The sequence below is a fragment of the Pristis pectinata genome, chromosome 28, assembly GCF_009764475.1.
Source record: "Pristis pectinata isolate sPriPec2 chromosome 28, sPriPec2.1.pri, whole genome shotgun sequence".
Classification (NCBI taxonomy): Eukaryota; Metazoa; Chordata; class Chondrichthyes; order Rhinopristiformes; family Pristidae; genus Pristis; species Pristis pectinata.
The window spans coordinates 23,806,935-23,830,818 of NC_067432.1; the positions used below are offsets into that span (position 1 = coordinate 23,806,935).

At 42.5% G+C, this 23,884-nt stretch overlaps 1 protein-coding gene across 1 annotated transcript in view; it reads right to left on the minus strand.

Moving 5' to 3' along the window:
- Nucleotides 1-4,521: 4,521 nt before the first annotated feature.
- The window catches only part of il16 (interleukin 16), an 81,867-nt gene continuing 62,504 nt past the window's right edge, over nt 4,522-23,884 (minus strand). Inside the window, exons 13-19 of the mRNA XM_052040665.1 lie at nt 17,823-17,964; nt 15,721-17,185; nt 12,846-13,047; nt 8,243-8,344; nt 7,614-7,854; nt 6,888-7,013; nt 4,522-4,745 (exon numbers count right to left, since the gene is read on the minus strand). Of these exons, the coding sequence (XP_051896625.1) occupies nt 4,531-4,745; nt 6,888-7,013; nt 7,614-7,854; nt 8,243-8,344; nt 12,846-13,047; nt 15,721-17,185; nt 17,823-17,964 (2,493 nt within the window). The 3' untranslated portion in view covers nt 4,522-4,530. The remainder of the gene's footprint in view (nt 4,746-6,887; nt 7,014-7,613; nt 7,855-8,242; nt 8,345-12,845; nt 13,048-15,720; nt 17,186-17,822; nt 17,965-23,884) is intronic.

Sequence of the window (23,884 nt, forward strand, 5' to 3'; positions counted from 1 at the left end):
AGTTTTTCATTGCATTTGATGCTCTGTCTGCTGTTTTGAAATAGTGGGGTTGAAGAAAGATTTGGTAAAACTACTTTTAACTCTGCTTATAGCTGGAATTGGATGACAGTAAGCTGTATTTCTCATTTCAATTAACACCTGACCTTGAATCTGGCCTGCCTTAAATCAGCAATCTGTGTAGTAAATTGCATAATTTTGTCATTTCAAATTACCAACTTGCAGTATAAAAGGTTCAGCCTATGGTGCCCTAGCAGGTAAAGGCACCTTTATTTCTGGACAGTTATAAAATTGTTTATTTAACAGAAGTAAACCACCTTCTAAACAAATTTTTGTCTGTATGGTTGCAATGGTTAACAAGAAAAGGTAAAAATAACCTTGAAGGTGGTGATGAGCAGCCACCTTGAACCTATAGAGAACAGGTGTTGAGATATTGCCGTTTTATTCAATGGGGAGTTAGAGCTTTGACTCTCCAGAATTTGGTGGGGCATCTAATGAGTTAGATATGAAATTATCAGAAGACCTCCAGAAGGCATTCAGTATGGTTTTCTGTGTGATTGTGAACAAAAACGAGAGCTCAAAAAATTGGAGGTAACCTATTAATGAGTAGAAAAGTAGTGAGGAAGTAGATAACTGGTCTGTGTTTCTCTCTGGCAAAAGACTGCATGGCAACACTCTCAATCTCGGCACTTATCTATTAGATTATATTATTGTTTGAGCAAGAGACCACAGGATGATCTGCCACATCATGAAGAGAGCCAATTTGACTTGTTGGTCTGACCAGCACTGAATCAGCTTGGTCCTGAAGCAATTCTCCCAAAAATCTAATGTTGAAGGCCTCAAGGAGTATGCAAAGGGCTCTTCTCAGACAACACCTTACAGATCACCTGATGATGCCCAGCTAGAAGGACCTGCAGTACACAGTGTCTGGATGAAGCTGAAGTCTACAGTGATTCGCATCCATGAAGAGAGTCTTGGCTTCTCTACTAGGAAATACCAGGACTGGTTTGATGAGTGACTGGGAGATCCTGGTGCTAATTAACTGCATTTTTGAATTGGAAACTCCACTGTGCCTCAAGGGAAAAGATGCTGTAGGTATATGAAAGCCACTCTCCAACACAAAACCCATAACTTAAAAATGATGGGTAGAAGGAGCACTGGAGGTCCAGCAACTCGCTGAAAACCATAATGGGCATGGACTTTTCAGTGTAGTCAAGGCCACCTATGGCTGCTGGGTGCATTTCACCGACAGCCAAGAACTGAGACAATCACTGCTGCTGGAAGGAACACTGAAGAATTCCTCTACTGCAATTCTGTTCTTGCTCTCAGTGACAACTGTCAAAGGCTTTCAATGCTTCTGAGTGTTTCTGGCATTCAGAAACCTTTTAAAAACTATTAATGAACTAAAGAATTAAAATAAGATTTAAATAACACTTTGAAATACATCATTTTGTTTAAAAGTGCATTTGGTTTACCTTGTTCTTACCTCCTTCCTCAGTGGTAGAATCCTGATTCAAATGCATAGGCTCATGGATCCTGAGTCAGGTGTCACCTGACACAGCATCCTAGAGTCGATACTGGAGACTCCAACTTGGACTGAGAAATGGGCGATAGAATTTGTAGGTTGAATGGTCATTTGGATCAATCAGAATTTCTGTATTTTGGACAGTAGAGGGCATTAAGTTTGTTTACTATAACAGGTTTTTACACTGATGCATTATATCAGTGAATAATAAGACCCTGGAGCAGTGTCACACTCGTTTTTCAGTCACATGTAGAGTGAAATTTCATTTTCATGTTTGGCAAAGATTGAAATACTTCAGTCTTGCAATATCTGTGGTGTACTGGCTCTTCTGTGGATCTAAACTGAGAGTAGATGGCAAAAGATACTTTTTCCTTTGCATGACTGAGGCACTGTTTATAAATTTCCTTTCAACCCTGTAGAGTTTTATGGATTTTGCATTTTTCTTTCTTTTTGTCATCCAAATAACAAGTCTTTATTTGCTTGAATTTCACTGAGCTAATAGACTACAACCTTCATAAGGTTCATGTGGTAAAAGTGCTACTTGTGTTTAAGAAAGAACTTGCATTAGTCAAGAAGCAACCTTGGCTCAGCAGTAACACTTGTAGCTCTGAGCCAGAAGGCTCGTCTCACTTGAGAATTGAGCACATAATCTAGGCTGTCATTCCATTTTAATAGTGAGGTGGTGCTGTGTTTTGAATGTTGCATTAAATAGAGATTCCATCTGCTCTATTAGTTTACTGTAAAAGATCCCATGGCCAGCATTTACAGCCACATTTTGGTCTAAGTGGACTCAAATACAAAGCAGCTGCTGTGTTTCCTATATTGCAGCAGTGGTTAAACATTTGAAAGCATTTAGTTGGTTGTAAACTGCTTTAGAATGTCCTCGGGTTGTATAAGGTGCTGTATAAATGTATGACATTGTTTCTATGTTAAATTTTTATCCAGTATTGGTTCCACAGCTTTAACTCTATTAATTCCAGACTTCTGCCACAGAGCCGATGTCTTTATTTGTGCATTTGGAAGATCAGTTCTCCACAGAAATCAAACTGTGAACCACTTTTAAGATCACAGTACTGCTGAAGGAACAGCTACAATGCACTACCCTGAGCAAGATTACATGAAAACTGCAGAAACGATTCAAATACAGAGCCCACCATTTTATGAATAACATTAATGGCAGTCACAATCTTTAATGTATCAAAGCTCTAAACAATGAGGTGCAAAAGCAAAGATGATGGAATACATAGCTAGTCAGGTTACCTCTGTAAAGCATAGGCTAGCTAACAGGAAAGGTTCAGATCGACAAGGAACCTTTTATTTTTTGATGGTGTTGTCTGTTCCCATTATTTTCTGTTTCAATTCCAGTATATTTTTCCCAGTTGGGCATGTCACAGTATAGTAGAATGGGTCGGAGATTGCTGTTTAACACCACACAGATAGCTAATTCTTCAGCCACTGTGTAGTTGGCTCCAACTTCCAGTCTCCATTTATCATGTTGTTCAGAAGAGAGCTTGATTGGAGGGATTCAAACAAGGAGTTTTTGGAAAGATGACAGTAGTTTGGAGGATGCAAAGCATTCAACTACTTTGGATGGGGGGGGGGGGTTAAGTGATACTTTGCAAAGTTGCTTACAAGCTTTTCTTTGAGTGAAAGGTTGCTGGCATATTTGCATAGGAAAGCATAATTAAGAGAATCATTGAGTGAAAGGTTGCTGGCATATTTGCACAGGAAAGCATAATTAAGAGAATCATTTAACATGAAGGCCAGGAAGGGAGATTAGCTGATCAGTACTTTACTGGGAATAAGGCTAAAGGAATAGGACCAGATGAGTTTGGAGAGAGTCTGAGGGTGATACAGAAACAAGGCTAAGATTGGGATGAGAGTGGCTGGTAGATTGGGGAAGAGGAAAGCAGCAGACTAAATGAACTCCATCTTAGAGATAAAGCAGGCCATTGGCCCAGAGTTTGATGAGATGTAAGAATATGCTTTGCAATAGAGGGAAGGTTACAACGACAGAGCAAGGGTGCAGTTAATATCGCAACACAGATTGATCCTGGACTGTAAGCACGTCTGCAGATCAGGGGAAGGCCTGTGGTGGTCCAGTAATTGGGGGTGAATGGTCAGGACACCATACCTGTTCAAATCTGCATCCTGTAGACTTGGGCCAGCAGAGATGAGGGCCATCAGTGGAAGCAGTCAGGTTTTGTATGGTCATGCTGAGGCAGTAACAGTTTCACTAGGCATTAGGGTAGCAAAGATGGAAGTGTGGTTGTTGTTGAGCAGATCTTTAGATTGAACAAAGAAAATCTTCAGGAACTGACTGAGTTAGGTTACAAGAGATGTGGTTTAGCTGAAATGAGGCCATGGCTTGTAAAATGGCAAGGTGAAGGGAGTGGCTGTGAACATAGGTTGAGAGTTTGTACAAAAGAAGAGATTAAGGTAGGGCAGATAACATGTGAATTGAGATCACTGATGATAAGTCACTGGTGATACTAGGGCAGTAGAGAGCAAGGACTTTAAGAAGCTGGTACAATGTGAGATGAAAACCATGAAGTTTCCAACAGTTTATGGGCTGATGCAGATATGGGCAGCCCCTGTGATGGACTTGATACTTGGTCAAAAGCTTATTTCACTACTGCATAGAGCAATCAAGTTTGAAATAATGCAACAAAGTTGGCAGGGAGTTTATTTAAGTTCAGGTCATCAGTTCAAAATATTACCTGTTTTCTCTTTACACAGATACTGCCTGACCTGCTCAGTGTTTACCAGCATTTTCTGTTTTTATTTGTGATTGAATTATTTGGAACAATATGTTGCTGTATTGCTTGCTACTGATGAATAAAATTGCTTGAGAGAGAGAGAGAAAAGGAAAAGCCAATTAAAAGGTTAACTACCTCCTTCTGTCACAGGGCATCCCAATGGGCATTACAATATGGTCCATGTTCTAGTTTAACTGAATTATGTGAAAGATGGCATTGCTGTAAATTTAGTAGGTCCATGGTTGATTATTAGCGGCTTTGTTCAGCATCTTGTGATATCTCTGTGCCTTTGGCTGTGATAGGAATGGCTCCTTTCCTCCTGATTACTGCTGTGCAGGGGCCATCTGGCAGGGATTTGATGACGTTCCAAGCCTCAAAGCGGCTAAGACCTTGGAGGATGGTGGAGTTTAGTTGTAGTAGTTCGTCTCCAGGCTGGATGATGTTGTTCTGTTCAACTGCTCCTCCTGTGAAGGAGAAAAGGGGGAAAAAAAATTAAGACAATTATCTTTGTTAAATGCTTAAAAATGTGATGTAAAACGCTGGAGTTTTGAGGAACTACTCCACCAGTAGCATTAAGATCAGCAAGCCACAAATGTTTGCAGCACAGGCACGCACACACACATGCAGCCTGTTCTCATTCAAGTAAACAGAGCCTGAGGGAAGTCATATTGTCTGTGTAGTTCCAAATAGTGTCACCCCAGGAAGCAGTTGGTGAGGTTCACCATGGGGAGTTCTGTCAGAGAATGGCCTATTCAAAGACCAGTCTTCCAAACAGAAGAGGAGGATTAATTTTTTTTAAAGTAGCTGGGTTGTGGATAACAGAAAGTTGCAGAGAAGTGAATACTTTTATTGATTGTGATAATTTGGAAAAATCAGCAGACGGCCTCGTTTCTTTGGGGAAGCAGGAAAAGAAACTATACAAACACTTTGAAAAGCATAACTTCATGACATTGGTTTGCTTCACGGGGTCTGCAACAGAAACAGGTGAGATTGGGATTGGATGCACAGATGGCAAACTCTGGGAGCAACTGAAGGAACCATCAGAGACCAAGGGAGTAGCAAGGACAGTCCAACACATTGCATAGAGGCTGGTATTGTGGAATCTGCACTCTCAGTGTAAATAGGACCTAGATTACCATTAGCAAGTTAGGGTGGTCTCCTCTATTTACAACAGTGACTGTGCCTCAAAAATACTCCATTATTGATGGAACGCTTTGTGTTGTTTTTAAAAAATGTAAATATAACTATTCTGTCCTCCTGCATTAACATGCTTCCCTCTCTCCTTGCAACTCACCTTCTTGTAAAATACACTATTCTCCTGGCTAGAGTATGGCTGCCAGGTGGGTGACGACATGAAGCTTCATTTGTATTCCCAGTCCCTGATTAGTGTGGAGGGAATGACATCAATTATTACTGCTATTAGAAATCACTAGCACTTTGTAAGGTGTGTGTTTGTTACCATTCATTAAAAATCTGCCCACAGATACAAAGTAATTCACACACTGACTGTACAATACCACCCAGAAGGATGCTCTTGGTTAGTTGAGGACTGAGGATAGCCTGATCATACCACCCTGACTTTTGCTCAGCAGTGAGGTGTACTTGTGGGCTAGCTGTGTACAATTTCATAGAACACTACAGCACAGTACAGGCCCTTCGGTCCACAATGTTGTGCCAACATTTTATCCTGCTCTGAGATCTATCTAACCCTTCCCTCCCACATAGCCTCCTACTTTTCTATCATTCATGTGTCTATCTAAGAGTCCCTTAAATGTCCCTAATGTATCTGCCCCCACAACCTCTGCCGGCAGTGCATTCCACTAATTTCATGAGTATTTCTGTCCACATGATGTGTGAACACTGTGTTCCATGTGCAAGTCTTGAGAAATTGACCTGGGAATTTTTGTACATTTTATGTATTGTAGACAAAGCTCGCAGGTAGACATTAGGAGATGAGTTTTTACTAGCATCTACAGTATAGCACAGCCAATCTCACTGGCCTCCTGCTAACATTATACTAACAAGTTATTGATTAGTTATCAGAGATTGATTCTGTATTAATCAACAACAGACCCAGAGACAAAAGGCAAGGAAATCCAGTGCTGGAAAGATTTGTAAATTGTGGAAAGAGTTAGGTTCTTCTTGATGAAAAATAGTCGCAAGAAGTGCCAATTTCTGAGCATAATGCTTAGCATCCAAATAAAACACAGTAAAGGAAGTCTGATCCAAGTTTGGCGCCAGGCAGGGAATCTGCTGACAAAAGAACCACTTGAGCCAACATCTGCCCTGCCCCACCAAACCCCCCCCACACCTCCGACCATCTTATATTCTCTGGACTTACCCAAAGCACACTACCTCAGAAGGCACAGGGGTTGCCAACTGCATAGCTAAATTTGAAAATAAGGCCCAATTTTGGGTGATCAGATGCCACCTGTCCAACCCTTTGGTTATGCAACCCAAAATGGGCTTTACTAATATTTCCCACTGAAGCTCCAAAGTCACCTGTTCCAATCTTTCTGCACTCACCATACATCTTTCCCTAGATTATTTGTATAATGTATCCTAATTTGGAAACACTCTGCTCTTTAGCCAGTCAGTCTGCTTACCTTTAAAAATCCTGTTGATAATCAGCGGTTTATCCCCATGAATAGAGCCCTTTCCCCCTTCCAAGCTGAAGCCAACTCCTGTGGTGTTCTTTTCAAGTGTCACGGTGAAAGTGCTCAGTTTATCTTCTGTTGTAAATAATAACAATGCCTGGTTAGTAAGTCTACTCGATAGATTCTCATTCAATCTGTCAGTTATCCTTGCCTAGATACATGACTTAAAGGAGAACATACAAAAATGTATGACTGCTCACAACTCGGTCACTGAGAAGGTTAGTGAGATGTTGATGGTTGTTGCTAGAGGTACAGGTACTCTTCCACCCACAAACACTATGTATGAATGTCCAGCACAACGAACAGCATGCCCCTCCCTTCACGAAGGAATTTGCTCTACCAGAATACCCATAATGCATTTCACCCAGTCTTTTCATTTTACAAAATCTCAATTAACAACATTTTTCAGCAACACATCTTTCATAAATTGAGGAATATCTGTACTCTAGATTGTTTGTATCGCTTCTATCTGTGCAAAGAACTTGTATTTGACCAAACCAATTATATTTGAGATGGATAGGTCTTCCTGGCAGCATCTTATAATACCATTCGTAGACTCTCATTGCCTAAACAGCATGGTAAGGAAAATATGTGGCTTTTACTTGTCCAGGGTGATTTGTAGAGATGCATTCAAGTTTGTTTGAAAAAGAAAATTTCTTATTAAATTATCTCTACCTGAGCCAGCAGGGTTCTCGGTTGTTGAGGATTCTGTTGAAGTGCTGAGCTTGCTTTCACTTTCCTTGGCCTTGTGTACCACAATTACCGCTTGCCTCGGCAGTCGAGCTTGGCGCAAGATAGCCAGACCCTCAGTGTGAGTTGCACCTTTCAGTGACTGCCCATTGATTGACAAAATCTCATCCCCTTTTTGAATTGTTCCTTCCTGGTTGGCCAGTCCATTGGGAAACACTCTGTGAACCTGTTGTTGGAGGAAAGTAGAAACTAGCTGATTAGGGTCTAGATGCTCTGCCTCCTGTCAATGTTGAACCCTGCTTCTACAAACTTGTCTTATTCCAGTCCATGAACTTTCCACAAGTGTCGCTACCTCATATCATTACAAATATAGACATGTAGTACATGAAGCCACCCTGTATCCCAATGCCAGGCATCAGGAGACCAGTGCCAGGAGTCCAACCCTCAATCCAAGTGTTGCAACCCACCAGCCTAGATTAATTGAACAGTCAAACAATGTACCCTGCTAGGTGGAAGGTTCCAAGATATAATTCTCAATGTCTGATCTGTCTGAACAATCCATCGTGGAGAGTGTCTCACCACAGAAAAGCCTCTTCTTTACTGGTGATACTCACAGTTGTCACTTTATTTTCACAGTCCACACCTCCACCTATGCTGAATCCTAAACCAGAGCCTTCTTCTTTGTGCAGGACCACGACGTGGATGTCATCTAATTGCTGCAAAGTGAGGATAAATTTAATGAAGATTTTAGTCTGCATGTAGTCAGCAAAGATTATCTTGGCAAGGTTAGTGGATTTGCCCATGAGTGGGCAGAGCAGAGTGAGGGGAAGGTGTCCATATGTGGAGTGTTGGTAAGGTCAGGGGAGTAGTGGAATTAAGGAGGAAGAGTCTGTGAAGTGAGCAAGAACTCTTCCCGCCGCTACCGTCGGGCAGGAGGCACAGAAGCCTGAAGTCCCACACCACCAGGTTCAGGAACAGCTACTTCCCTCCAACCATCAGGTGCTTGAACTGACCTGCACAACCCTAACCCTACCTCAGCAACGGAACACTACGGACCTGTTTCTGATCGTGTTTTTTCTTTTGCACTAATGTCTTGTTTTGCATTATTTATGTATAATTTATATTCTGGTGTTGTCTGAATCTATGCACTTGTGATGCTGCTGCAAACAAGTTTTTCACTGTACCTATACCTCACCGTACTTGCGCATATGACAATAAATTCAACTCAACTTGACTTGACTACCATGGACTTGCCTCCGATTGCATTTTCTTTTGCACTAATGTCTTGCTTTGCACAGTCTTTTTCTTTACTGTCTTGTATAATTTATATTCTGTGTGTTGTCCATACCTACGTGCCTGTGATGCTGCTGCAAGCAAGTTTTTCCATTGTACTGTACCTCACTGTACTTATGCACGTGAAAATAAACCCCACTTGACCTGCCGACTTGTAGAATGGGACAAGCACCTTTAGTTTGAGGGGTGCCTCTGAAGGGTAGGTGGAAAGCTTATCTTTCAAAACATCCTTGAGCAGTGAGGGGAGGCATCGCTTGTACCAAGGGTGCGTCTGGAGTGTGAGGAGAGAACATCTGTAAACAGGGTGGAAAGAGTTTACAGAATGAAGTGAGACATCTCAGTCTAAAGCTGCATCTGTGGAGTGGGAGAACATCCCTAGCATATGAAGGCCATCTGCAGGGTATGGAAGAAGATACCGAGTGTGTTTCAGTTGAGAGGGGCATCTGTACTGAACGGAAAGCATTGAACGGTGGGGAGATGTCTGCGGGATCATGGTGGTGTCTGCAAGGTGGGGCGAGCATTTGTAGATGGAAGGAAGAACATAAATAGAAGCAGGAGGAGGCCATTTGGCCCCTTGTGCTGTTCTGCCATTCTACAAGATCATGGCCAATCTTGTACCTCGCTGCTATTTTCCTGCATTTCCCCCCACTTCACTTGATTCCCTCAAAAATTTATCTGTCCCTGTCTTGAATACATTCAGTGTCTGACCCTCCATAGCCCTGTTGGTAGAGATTTCAAAAGATTCCCTACCCCACAGGTGAAGAAATTTCATCTCATTCCCTGTCCTGACTGGCCAACCCCTTATTTTGGAATTATGACCTCTGGTTCTAGACTTCCAAGCTCAGGAAAACATTCTCTCTCATCTACCTTGTCCAGTCCTGTAAGAATTTTGTACGTTTCGACAAGATAACTTCCCAGTTTTCTAAATTTGAGATTACAGACTCCAGTTCCCCCCATTCTGCTTAATCTTTCCCGCAGTAATCCCGGGAATTAATCTACTGAACCTTCGCTACACTCCCACTGCTACAAACAGCCCATGCTGAGGTAGAGAGACCAGATCTGTACACATTACTGCAGATACACTCACATCAAGGCCCTATATTACAGGAGCAAGATATCTCCACTCATGTACTCAAAAGCCTTCTATAGGATGTGCCTGTAGATGGAGGGGGGACAGCTGAGGGAGACCTCTTTAGTGTAAGGGGAACGGGTCTGCCAGGCAAGGGGAGGTATCAGTTCATTCAATGATGCCTATCAGGAACATTACCGACCACCTCTTGCACTACCATGGACTTGTTTGTTTTTGCACTAATGTCTTGTTTTTGCACAGTTTTTTATTCTCTTCTCTGTCCTGTGTAACTTATGTATAATTTATTTTCTGCGTGTTATTTGTACCAACGTGCCTGTGATGCTGCTGCAAGCAAGTTTTTCATTGTACCTGTACCTCACCATACTTGTGCACATGACAATAAACTTGATTTAACTTGTAGGTTGAGCAGAGTGTAGGCCGAGAAGAGGCATCTGTAAGGTAAGTTTCTGAATAGTGTGGGGGTGAATTTGTAGGACCAGGGTGGAGTTTACTGGATAAACAGCAAGTGTCTGTATTGGTATTGGTTTATTATTGTCACTTGTACCGAGGTACAGTGAAAAACTTGTCTTGCATACCGATCGTACAGGTCAATTCATTACACAGTGCAGGTAGCATCTGTAAGGAGGTTTCTGCAAGTGTGGAGAAGAGAGCTTGTGGGATGAATGGAGCATCTTTGCAGGGAGATGAGCATCTTTAGTCTGAGGGCTACAGCGAAGGGGGAAGCAAAAAGCATCTCAATGGAGAGGGGAGGCACTTGAAGGAGGACAGGGCATCATCGGTGGGTGCACAGAGAGGGCTTGTAGTGTGAGGGGAGCTGTTATATAGGCTGGGCGGGAAGTGTCTGAAAGGTGAGAGGAGGTGTGGGTCAGATCAGCAGGGTGTCCATAAGGTGAGGGAAAGTCTTACGTAGAATAAGGCAGCAGATGTATAGTGAGGCCTAGGTCTTTAGCCTGAAGGAAAACATCTGTAGAGCTCTCTGCAGCGTGAAGGGGACACCTATAGGGGAAGGGGAAAGCAAATAGAGGAAAGAGCCGATAGGAAGACGGAAGCATCTTTGGCTTCAAGGGTATGTCTGCAAACTAATCATCTGAATAGTGGTGGGTATGTGCAGGGGCAGGCACAGTAGTGTAGCGGTTAGCATAACGCTATTACAGCACCCACGACCTGGGTTCAATTCCAGCCACTGTCCTGTAAGGAGCTTGTACGTTCTCCCCGTGTCTGCGTGGGTTTCCTCTGGGTGCACCTGTTTCCTCCCACATTCCAAAGATGTACGGGTTAGGAAGTTGTGGGCATGCTATGTTGGCGCCGGAAGGGTGGCAACACTTGCAGGCTGCCGCCAGAACTCTCTACGCAAAAGATGCATTTCACTGTGTGTTTCGATGTGCATGTGACTAATAAAAGATCTTAATCTTTAATCTTAATCTTTTAAAAGGAATGGGCAGGATGCTGCACAGAAAAGGGGTCCAAGTGGTGAGAAGGGGCCTGTTGGGTTAGGGAAGGTGTCCATGAAGTGAATGGAAACATTTATAGGATGATTGGAAAACATCAGTAGAATGTAGGCAGCGATAGATTGATGGGAGGCAGCTGTAGAGTTAGTAAGCTCATCCCACAAGGTATAGGACATGGGGAAGTGTCTGTACGGGAGGGGATGCATCTATCCAGTGAGGAGTTTGTTCGGACAGGGAAACACAAAGCCTTTACCTCAGGAATAAGATATGTGTCGATGAGGTAGGGAATGTATCATTCAGAGGCCGTGACCTGTCTCATTGTCTGAAACGTGTCCAGAAAGTTGACCATAACAACTATTATGTTACAAAGATAATTCATTGGCTGTAAATGTCTGCCGTATAACTTCATTCAGTTCATTTGCTACATCTTGAAAAGTAAAATAGGCACTTTTCTCTCCCCCTGCTCATAATTTGACACCACCTACCATTTCCTTTTGCTGGAAAACAACTAAGTTAAAAGTAATTTTGTTCAAATGAAATTTGACAACCAATCAAAACACTTTGGGCTAATTATTGGAAGGTTCCACACCAGACCCTGAGCCTCACTAACGGTAAGATCAGCAGCGAATCAGTGCTCCACATAAGTATGATTTAAGTTTGTGGATTTCATATGTTCCTGTTTGATAAAGGAAAGGCTGATTTCCTGCATTCTCACAGCTGACAGCATAGCGGAGAATGGTGAAAGGGCACGATTTGGGTCAATCAGCAAGTGCTTTGAAATTACAGAAGTGAAGGCAGAATGGACAAATTCTGTGCGGAATGTGATCATTCTTTCTCCCACGCCTTACCATTTTGTCCCTAGAGTAGTTAAAACAAAATTATTTGCCTGTAAAAATAATGAGAGTTCACAATACATATTAGAAACCACAAGGCCATTTGGGAAATCATTCTAACAGTATGTTTGTGACCCTGCTGCAAATGTGGAGCCTTAGCCACAGACTGGAGATACGTCAGCGACATTCTTGGGCTGCTCTGTGATTTGTGCTCCTATTTCCCAGCAAGTCACCATAATACCCATAAAAAAGAATATAAATCGGCACATCCATTAGTTTTAACATGGAGCCTGTAACCAGGTGAAACCCTGTAACCCTGTTGCTGAGGAGGGAGGGAAATGGTGACAGATATGCAGATGAATTTCACTCCAATCAAAACAATATTATTAACAAAAGCTGTCACTGATTTGTATAGCACTTCAGTTGTGGAGCCTCCAGATCATGAATTGATAGATCCCACATATATGTTGCTAAGAGCCCGTTAATATTTATTCTTAAAGTGACAGTCTCCTATTGTCGGTGTTAACTTCATGCCATCCATTCATGTTCTAACCTTTAAAGTTTCCTCATCCAGAGACTTTACTTCTGCTATCAGTTTCTCCAGCTCTTCTGCAGGAATCAAGGACATGACTGACTGTGCAGAGACACAGGAAGATAACGATGAGCTGCGTTCCTTTTTACCATCTTCTTTTCTATCATCTTCCTTCTGGTTTTCATCTGCCAAATTAATAGTGCAGACTCTCAACTCTGCAAGACTAGAACAGAATATACACTCTTATTCCCAAGAAAGTTTGTGGGTCCGTAAAATTGACGCAACCTCTCACATGAAATAGCAAGTAAACAAAACCTCAAAACAAAGATGACATTAATATTCAATTCATCGAAGAGGAAGGGGATTACCATAGAGTGATCGGGCCCATCAGGAAGGTGCACACTTATAACTGAAGCTAAGAAATAGTAAGGTCTAGGGCACAAGTTAAATGAATTACTTGACAGAATATTTGTTCACTTCTTGTGCTTCTCATACAAATGCAACTTAAAGGTTTTGTATTTAAGCTGAAGACCAATAACTCATATTTTTGTCTGTAAATAAAACCAACTGTTCTTAAAACTATTCAGATTACAGAGTCCACACAGTACCGGTCACCCATATCACAGCATTAACTTAGTGATATTACAGGTTCCTTGAACATTAATTCATTCATATTGCAGGTCGCAAATGGCACTAATTTATCCGTTTTACAGGTTTCATGCATCAATAACTTGCTACCATTGATCTGATTCATTGATAATAAGTCCCAATACAAGTCCTGTTGAGGACCAACGCATGCATGTTATAAACTTCCTAAGTAAGTGGGAGTTTTCTGGTCCGTGATATATGACAGGTGAACAGTGTTATTAGCACAGTGACATTCTTGGCCTGTGAACCATGTGTGTGCAAACTTCATTAAACACACAGGCTTCACTTATATTGAGTGGCCACCCTATTGTGTAAGCATATGATGAGCAACTTTTCAAATGTGGAAATGCCGTTTATTTCAGTGCCAGCCTACAGTGGCTCTCGCAAATGAGCCGGAAGGATGTGGATTCAGGTCACACACACACACACACACACACACACACACACACACACACACACACACACACACACACACACACACACACACACACACACACACACTTTCAGTGCCAGCCTACAGTGGCTCTCGCAAATGAGCCGGAAGGATGTGGATTCAGGTCACACACACACACACACACACACACACACACACACAGTTGAGCACATAATCTCAGTTGACATTCTGGTACTTTAATAAAAGAAAACTTTTGAATGAGATGTCAAACCAAAGCCTGATTTATCCTTTCCATTGGGTATAAAAGATGCCATGGCACTATTCAAAGAAAGCAAGAGTGTTCTAATGATGCTCTGGTCAATATCTGAGAACATTAGAATTAGGAGCAGGGATGTGTTCAGTGGTTTTTCAAGCTTGTTCTACCATTCAATAAGATCATGGTTGATCCATTCTTGGCCTCGACATCTGCTCTCTCCTCATTTATCCCCTAACCAATACTTTAAAATGTGTCACCTAGCGCAGTATGACTTTTATACGTGTGATACTTTGTGGTGTGAAAATCGACCACAACATTTCACTCAACCACAACTGCCACTACTTTACAAAGTTAATTCATTCGCCATAAACGTGTGCTGTATAACTTCATTCATTTTCACTTACAACATCTTGGCAAGTAAAATAAGGTCACACATCATCAGAAAAATTCAAATTTAAAAGGATTAAAAGATTGAAGGGTTCCAGAGTACAAATACACATAATTAAAAATGAAAACAGGTTAATAAGTCAATAAAAGAAAGCAAAGCAGGTGATCAGTTTGATTTCCACGGGGATAAAATTGAAGAGTAGAGATGTTATGTTGAAGTATTTGCAAACTTTGTCTAGACCACACTCGAGCAATGTGCGAAGTTCTGCATGCCACATTAAAAGTTGTAAAACTAAGGGCAAGGATGATCCCGGAATTGTGTGGTTCTGTCAGTCAGGGAAGGATGAACAGCCTATATCTCTATTCTGGTGCAAGGAAAAGGCCAGGGGTGGTGGTGGGTGGTGACCCAGTCTGTAACATTCTGAAATATTTCAACAGGGGAGACACAGTTATTTCCTGAGGGGAAATAGCCATCAGTATAACATTGGCACCAAGATATCAAGGAGGCAATTCAGAGAATTCTTTTCTAGAGAGCTGGCCAAAGATACAGGGGGAGGTCTCTGCCTTTGGTTAAGGAATAGTAAAGGGAAAATGCAGCAACATTGCACCTCCAGAGCAGAATGTCATTAGACAGGGGCAAGAGTCACTTTTAGTGCTATAGCACACGCCCCACTCCAACTCACTCTTCTGTCCAAAAAGACTCTGTTCTAATAATGCAACCTCCCCCAAATCTGGTCTTAGCTATCGGCCTGAGCTACAAAAGCATGGCATCCCTTTTGCATTAAATTTAAAGAATGACACTTTTGTTGTTATCAAACTCCTTAAATGCAACACCAGAATGTCAGCTTGGATTACATGATCACAGACTGAGAACTGAGATTGCAATCAATGTTTTGAAAGTAAAGAGGACTAAAATACATTCTTCAATGACTATGTCGTTATGTATGCAGTTGTATATTTATATTACAATCACAATATGCAATTTGTAAAAGTAAACCATGACAGGTTTCATTGTGCTGCACAGTGGGCAGAGAGAGATGCAGGCTGTGGTAAAGTGATTTCCTGATTAGTCTCAGAGAAGAAGAGAACATCAGGTATGTACGTCAGCTCACTGCCACTCACGGCCAATGACCCGTGGATGTCACAGTGCTGTGCCAGCAGAAGGCAACTTTCACTTTATGCCAAAGAATGAACATTGTATCTCATCCTACCTGAGAGAGAAGCCTTTCTCCAACTGATTGTTCACTGTTGGCGAAGACAATGGTGACCTCTCGGCCAAAGACAGGTCCTCAGTGGTTGGAGTGGAAGGCTGTGTGTTCCAAGGGCTGCCACACAAAGATACCGGTGACATGGGAAAGGCAAGTATACTTTTCATCAGGGCATGTGACAGCTGGTTGCTGAAGGTATGTATCTTGTCACTGCTGGCTGAGAGTTGTCCTTCTCTCAAAGCTTTTACTTCACAAGGTTCATATGTGGTACTGGCGGCCAGAGGAAAGCTTCTAGTTCGTAGCCCAGGTGATTTCACCGGCTGGGATGGTGTCAGTGGAGAACCGGGCAGAGAGGTGGATGATTCACTACTCGCACTATAACTTCTCCTTGGACCAGAGGGAATCTTGGTAGCTTGGGCTCCTGGTGCCAGTTCGTTAACCAGTGTCTGAGATACGTTCCCATTCTCAGGAGGCTGCTTCAAAGTACCTGGAGATATTGGCTTTACTTTTGAATCTTGTTCACAACTTGGGGCTGAGACTGTTCTTTCCAGGGCTTTACCCAAGGTTGGCAGTGAATGGGTGTTGTTTTTGTTTCCTTTGTCTGGAATATCCGAACTGGAGAAAGTTTCAAAAGAATAGATCTTGTCTTTTATGGATTTGACTCGTGGAGTGAACTTCCCAGTTGAGACAAGGCCCCTCTCGTTATTGCTTTCCTGGGCAGCGTCATTGGCCTGCATCCTGTTCTTTGAAGCTTTCAGGCTTTGTTGGGACCACACTGGCTTGGGAGCTACAGGAGGTCCTTTCTTCACAGTTGTCTTTTCATCGAGCTTCCTAATTAGTGACCCATCACCGTCTGGCTTCAGCTGTAAGTCATTTGTGGACCTTGAAGTTGCCCAGTTCTTGTTGGTCTCAGTTCCAAAGGCTTTTTCTTTTGGCTGCATTGCAAGGTTTTCAATTGACGATGTCTCCATTTTACCATAACTGGGACCGTTTAGCTGAGAAGTGTGAACACAAGATGAGAGTTCCGATACCTTTCCATCCATCACTCCGACAGTTAGAACCAGTCTATGGTCTTCTAGGGATGCAACCCCTTCCAAATCCTCGGGCGAAGATAATATCTCCCTTTTAACTTCATGTTTGTGAACAGTGGCATTTAAGTTGAAGTTGTCAACAGAAGCATCTGCATCAGAATGTCCATTGATATGTTTGCTTGCAGTCACCTCTTGATTTCCAGTCAGCTGTGGGAGTTCTGACTGAGTGGAAAGTTCCTGTGACTCTACGGTAGCCCAATGCTTTGCTGCCACTTCCTTACCCACGGAGTCTTCCATCACTGTCGAAACAGCTTTCTTTTGGAGGTTTTCTGCAGCCTCAGTCGTTCCAACAGAGATTTCCTGTTTCTCACCCTTGCAGCAAAGATCCAAACATGCTTGTCTTCTCAGCAACGGCCTTGCAGACGCTGAGCAGTTCACTGCATTGCAAAGCAATCAATTAATAATAACACTCTAAAAGAAAACATTGCACATTTGCTAACGCTATGCCCAACAAAACTGGTCTCCATGCTAATTCATCATCGCTTTGCATTTGGCTACTGTTGGTTTGCAAAATCGATGCACGGGCAGAGTGAGGGTGGGAGTTTATTTGCATTCAGTATGTCAGAGACAACCACAAGAAGTATTGTGACTGCCTTTCCGCTCAGGAGACTAAGAAAAACACTTCCTGTTGAGAAAGTCAAAGCAAAGCAGTTTAAAATTCTTTCGTATTTAACTTTTTTGAAATATGCAGTATGCATGTTTGGGTCTTGGTCGGACTTTGTAATATAAAATTCACAATACAATGTTCTCCAAAAAATCTTTCAAATTTGGAAATTGAGGCATAGCGCGTCATTTATCACTTATTTTTACCACAAGCCTTTAGCAGTTGGTATAAGGCTTAAATGTGTTAAGTCTTTTATGTTTCCTGTAAATTGCTATGTTCTCACTAAGGTCATGTCATTTTTTCACCTCTCCTAAGCATGTACTAATTTAAAACGTAAGCATTAACAATATTCACTGTACATCCTCAGACCCCTCTAGTCCAACGCCCTTGCAATTGCAAATGAAACATACCTTGATTTGTTCCTCTTAGGTCACGGTGATAGGTATTACATAAAAGTAAATGTTGAGTTTGGTCTTGAGCAAATATTTGGGTGAAGGCATCTGAGGAAATGGAAACTGTCTTATTTTCTTCTGACTGCAGGTTTTTCACTTCCTGTGAAACAAACAGGAAACCATCATTTCAAAGGTGCAGTTGACTATATGCCTGTCTCTTCTCCTTAGCAACTGAATGACGACATCGATGTTAAGACTATCATCTTACCGAGTAGGTTACTGATATAAATCATTCAGTTGGTAATTTTAAGACTGAGCAATTTCTTCAAGCCCGATAATAAAACATTTCTGAGTTGTCCATTATGTTGGACACTGAAAGTCATAATGCATCATCCAATCTTAAGATTTACTGGTGGCACTTTCACATCCTAGTCAGGAGGCAGTGAATTTAAGCCCCAACCAGAGGTCTGTGTGTTAAGCTGGGGCTAACACACCCATGACCTTCTGAAGGAGTGCTGCACTGTTGGCTTTTGGAATGTAAAGTTAAACCAAGGCACTGCCTGCCATCTTGGGGAGTGGGGAGGGGGAGGCACCAGAAGACCTCGGAACCCCAGGGACATGAGCACAACTGACCCAGAACTGTACAGCATCAGAGCCTAGCCCACAGATAACTTGGCGGGGAGTGGGGGAAAGTGATGGGAATGGGGTACTGACATTGCGATAAGTGGGTGACAGGGATGCTGGTACTATGCTGGCAATATTATTTGAATGGGAGTAGTGGGCAGAGTTTTTAATGCTGAGAGAGAAGGGGTGTCAGGCCTTAAACTTCAATCGGGGAATGACAGACATGGACTTGGGGGATCGGAGAGCATCAGATCAGGGGATGATGGTTAGGTCAGTGTAGTGCTGAAGAGAAGGGCCAAGAGGATGAAGTTATTGAATTACTTGGCAGGCTTTCCCACCTGTGCTCCACTGGGAAGATCACATTATCTCGGCAGTGTCCAAGCCAGACCAAGTTCCCACTCAATGCTCCAAAAGGAATGCATCATCGCTCGTGCCTCAAAGAGGAAATTGTGACAGAATGAAAAGGACAACTCGCCTCTGGAAATGTCAGGGTGCAGTTCTGGGATCTACTGTGGCCATTACTGCGCTTCATTCTTTGGTGGAGATGGGAAGGGAAGGGGAGGAAACAAAATCCAATTGCAATCATACAATGCTGTGAAATTGAATTTCCAGGCAATTGGGAAGGCTATTGCCATTGTAGGACCTTGCACTGCATTAACTTCTGTCACCATTTCCCTATTAGAAAAGTGACTCCACCTCAAAAATACTTCATTGGCTGTAAGGAGCTGCGGGACACCCCAGGGATGAGAATGGTTCTATTTACATGCCCTTCTTTCATTTCCTTAACCAGAACATTCAAAGCCTTGGGATTTCCAAGATTCCAGATTGAAAGGCAAAGATTTAGGTGTTCAGATCCTTAAGCCATAGTTTCTTGTGGTTTCATTATCACCAATAAACCATCAAAAACAAAGAAAAATTAATACAATTAATCGAAGCTTGAGTTGTTGTGACATGGACTGCACCGGCTTAAGAGCAGATTCAGGAACAACCCACAGAAGGAAATAGGATAAATACTTAGAAAGGAAACACTTAAAGGGATGTTAGTAAAGAGCATGGGAATGGGACCAATTGAGGAGCTTACTTAAAGACCAATGCAAGCACAATGGGCTAAATGACCTTCATCCATGTGTATAACTCTATATTCTTTAGTGATTATAATAAATAACTCAAGCCAGCCACATACCTCACAGGCTCAATAGAGAGCTGCTAAGTTTTCATTTCATAGCTGAAGGCAGTGTCACACAGCTTGCTAGATTTCAACATCTTACCTCATTTCAGTCATTGCTCATTTTACTCAAACCACATCAACCCATACAGTAGCTTTACAATGGGTTGCTTTTCAGTTTCATGATTATATCCACACTTGCGCAGCAATGTTATTTGGTGCAAAGGCCCCATTACTACTTAATCAGTGCTGAAGATCACCCAGGTACTTCATCTGTTAACTTTGAAAGAAATTTCTGAAATATAGGAATTTATTACCTTTTGCTTCCACTGTTACTTAGTTTGGAGTTGATTAGGTAACATTTATTATTTGCTTAATTTTGTTGTAGAGTCTGAGGTATACAACAGAGCCATAGATTCATACAGCCCAGAAACAGGCACTTCAGCCCACCATGTCCCTGCCAACCTTTTTACCCATCTACACTTATTCATATGCCAGCATTAGGACTATATTCTTCTATGCCTTGCCTGTTTAAGTGTCTGTCTAACAGTAACAGTGGAACTTTTATTTCTGTCTTCCACTATCAGTGGCATCTCTGGGCAGGATTGTCAATTAAGATAAGAGGCCGTCTTGACTGGTTTTAGCACAGTGGGTTAGCAGACTGAGAGAACATTGATGCAGTGATTCAGAGACCTCTTTTCTGCCTGAGGGTGTACTGTTGGACAGGAGCAGGTGAACCCTGGATGGGAGAGGATAAAAAGCAGAAGAGACTGTGCAAGATAAGGTTTATTTGTGAACTTCCCATAATGAGCCCGGAATGAGCCTTCCAACCACAGCCACCAAGGCACAAAGAAAGCAAAGTAGGAAATGAAACTTTGATGATTGGAAGAAAAAAATTCAATGAAAAGAGAGCAATGGGATGGCATTTAGTAGTTTCTTGGTTTCTTTGGAAGAATTCCTTTCCTTTTTGCATTCGTTCTGTTGTGTTCCAATCTTCACTTTATACTTCCTCTTGATGGATAACGATGGAGCTCTTCCACGATGGCTAACAGGAAACCTTCCATTAACCTGCTTTCTTCTGTTCCCAAGCCTGTCCCTCCACATAATGCCATTGCCGGAAAATTTTCAAAACTGAGTGACTGTCATTCAGAGCTGGCAACTAAAACATAATGGTTATCTTACTGAATTACTAATGTAGGACCAAGGCATGATAATTCCAAGCAAACCTATCTCCAAACTCCGAGGCCTGGGACTCAACACCTCCCTTTGCAACTGGATCCTTGACTTCCTGACCAACAGACCGCAATCAGTGAGGATAGGCAGCAACACCTTCACAACAATTATCCTCAACACTGGTGCCCCACTGTATCCTCAGCCCCCTACTCTACTCCCGAAACACTCACGACTGTGTGGCCAGATCCTGCTCTAACTCCATCTACAAGTTTGCAGATGATACCACCGTAGTGGGCCAAATCTCAAATAATGATGATTCGGAGTACAGGAAGGAGATAGCAAGCCTAGTGGGATGGTGTCATGACAACAAACTTTCCCTCAATGTCAGCAAAACAAAAGAGCTGGTCATTGACTTCAGGAAGGGGGGTGGTGCACATGCTCCAACATCAACGGTGCTGAGATCAAGAGGGTCGAGAGCTTCAAGTTCCTAGGAGTGAACATCACCAATAGCCTGTCCTGTTCCAATCACGTAGACACCACAGCCAAGAAATCTCACCAGTGCCTCTACTTCCTCAGGAGGTTAAAGAAATTTAGCATGTCCCCTTTTATCAATGCACCATAGAAAGCATTCTATCTGAATGCATCACAGCTTAGTATGGAAATGGCTCTGCCCGAGACCACCAGAAACTACAGAGGGTTGCGGACACAGCTCAGCACATCACAGAAACTAGCCTCCCCTCCATGGACTCTGTCTACACTTCTCACTGCCTCAGTAAAGCAGTCAGCATAATCAAAGACCCCACCCACCCTGAACACTCTCTCTTCTTCCCCCTCCCATTATGCAGAAGATATAAAAGCCTGAAAGCACGTACCACCAGGCTCAAGGACAGCTTCCACCCCACTGTTATAAGACTATTGAACGGTTCCCTAGTACGATAAGATAGACTCTTGACCTCACAATCTACCTAGGTATGTCCTTGCACATTATTGTCTGCCTGCAATGCACTTACTCTGTAACACTTTATTCTGTATTCTTTTATTGTTTCGCTTGTACTACCTCAATGCACTGATGTGATGAAATGATCTATATGGATGGCATGCAAAACAAAGTGTTTCACTGTTACCTCGGTACATGTCACAATAATAAACCAATTTACCAATTTAACAGTTTACCAATTTACCAATTTAAAACTTACCATAGCAGTCAAGAAATTAAATCCAGTAATTTGAATAATCTGGATTTAAAGATTTATGTAAAGGTGATTATGAAACTATTATAAAATACATCTGATTGACTAACAACCATCTTGGTCTTGCTGTATGCGACTTCAAGACTCACAGAAGTGCAGCTGATACTCAGCTGCTTTCTGGTAAACTTACCAAACCACTCAGGTAGCATCAAACCACCACAACGTAAGAAATAAGAGCAAGAGTCAGCCATCTGGCCCATCGAGCCTGCTCCGCCATTCAATAAGATCATGGCTGATCTGGCCATGGACTCAGCTTCACCTACCTGCCTTTACCCCATAACCCTTAATTCCCCTACTATGCAAGAATCTATCTAACTGTGTCTTAAATATATTTAATGAGGTAGCCTCTACTGCTTCCCTGGGCAGAGAATTCCACAGATTCACTACTCTCTAAGAAAAGCAGTTTCTTCTCATCTCCATCCTAAATCTATTTCTGTGAATCTTGAGGCTATGTCCCCTGGTTCTAGTCTCACCTACCAGTGGAAACAACCTTCCTGCCTCTATCTTATCTATCCCTTTCATAATTTTACATGTTTCTATAAGATCCCCCTCATTCTTCTGAATTCCAGTGAGTATAGTCCCAGGCGACTCAATCTCTCTTCATAGGCTAACCCCCTCGTCTCTGGAATCAACCTGGTGAACCGCCTCCAAAGCCAGTACGGGGTTCCTCAAGTAAGGAGACCAGAACTGCATGCAGTACTCCAGGTGCAAACTCACCAGTACCCCAGATGCAAACTCACCAGTACCCTGTACCTTTGCAGCATAACCTCCCTGCTCTTAAATTCAATCCCTCCAGCAATGAAGGCTAGCATTCCATTTGTCTTCTTGATAACCTGTTGCACCTGCAAACCAACCTTTTGTGATTCATGCACAAGCACTCCCAAGTCCCTCTGCACAACAGCATGCTGCAATCTTTCACCATTTAAATAATAATCTGATCTTCTATTTTTCCTTCCAAAGTGGATGACCTCACATTTACCAACATTGTACTCCATCTGCCAGACCCTTGCCCACTCACTTAACCTATCTATATCTCTCTCCAGACTCTCCACATCCTTTGCACAATTTGCTTTTCCACTCAATTTAGTGTCATCAGCAAACTTAGATACCATACACTCGGTCCCCTCTTCCAAATCGTTAATGTATACCGTGAACAGTTGCGAGCCCAGCACCAACCCCTGCAGCACCCCGCTCACCACTGATTGCCAACCAGAGAAACACCCATTTATCCCAACTCTCTGCTTTCTATTGGTTAACCAATCCTCTATCCATGCTAATACATTACCCCCAACTCCATGCATCCTTATCTTATGGATAAGTCTTTTCTGCGGCACCTGATCGAACGCCTTCTAGAAATACAAGTATACAACATCCACCTGTTCCCCTCTATCCACTGCACTCATTATATCCTCAAAGAGCTCCAGTAAGTTTGTCAAACAGGACCTGCCCTTCCTGAATCCATGTTGCGTCTGCCTGATGGAACCATTTCTATCCAGATGCCTCGCTATTTCTTCCTTAATGATAGCTTCAAGCATTTTCCCAACCACAGACGTTAACTGGTCTATAGTTACCTGCCTTTTGCCTACATCCTTTGTTAAACAGTGGTGTGACATTCACTGTCTTCCCATCCGTTGGGACCTGCCCAGAGCCCAGAGAATTTTGGTAAATTATCACAAACGTCTCTACTATAACTTCCACAATTTCTTTCACTACTCTGAGGTGTATCCCATCAGGACCAGGGGACTTGTCTACCTTTAGGCCCACTAGTTTGCTCAACAACAAAACATAGTGGGCTAGCTTTTCTCAGCACCTGCAGAGACGTGTTAAACAGTGGCTGCATGGTGGTCCAATGACCACTGTGGTTATGG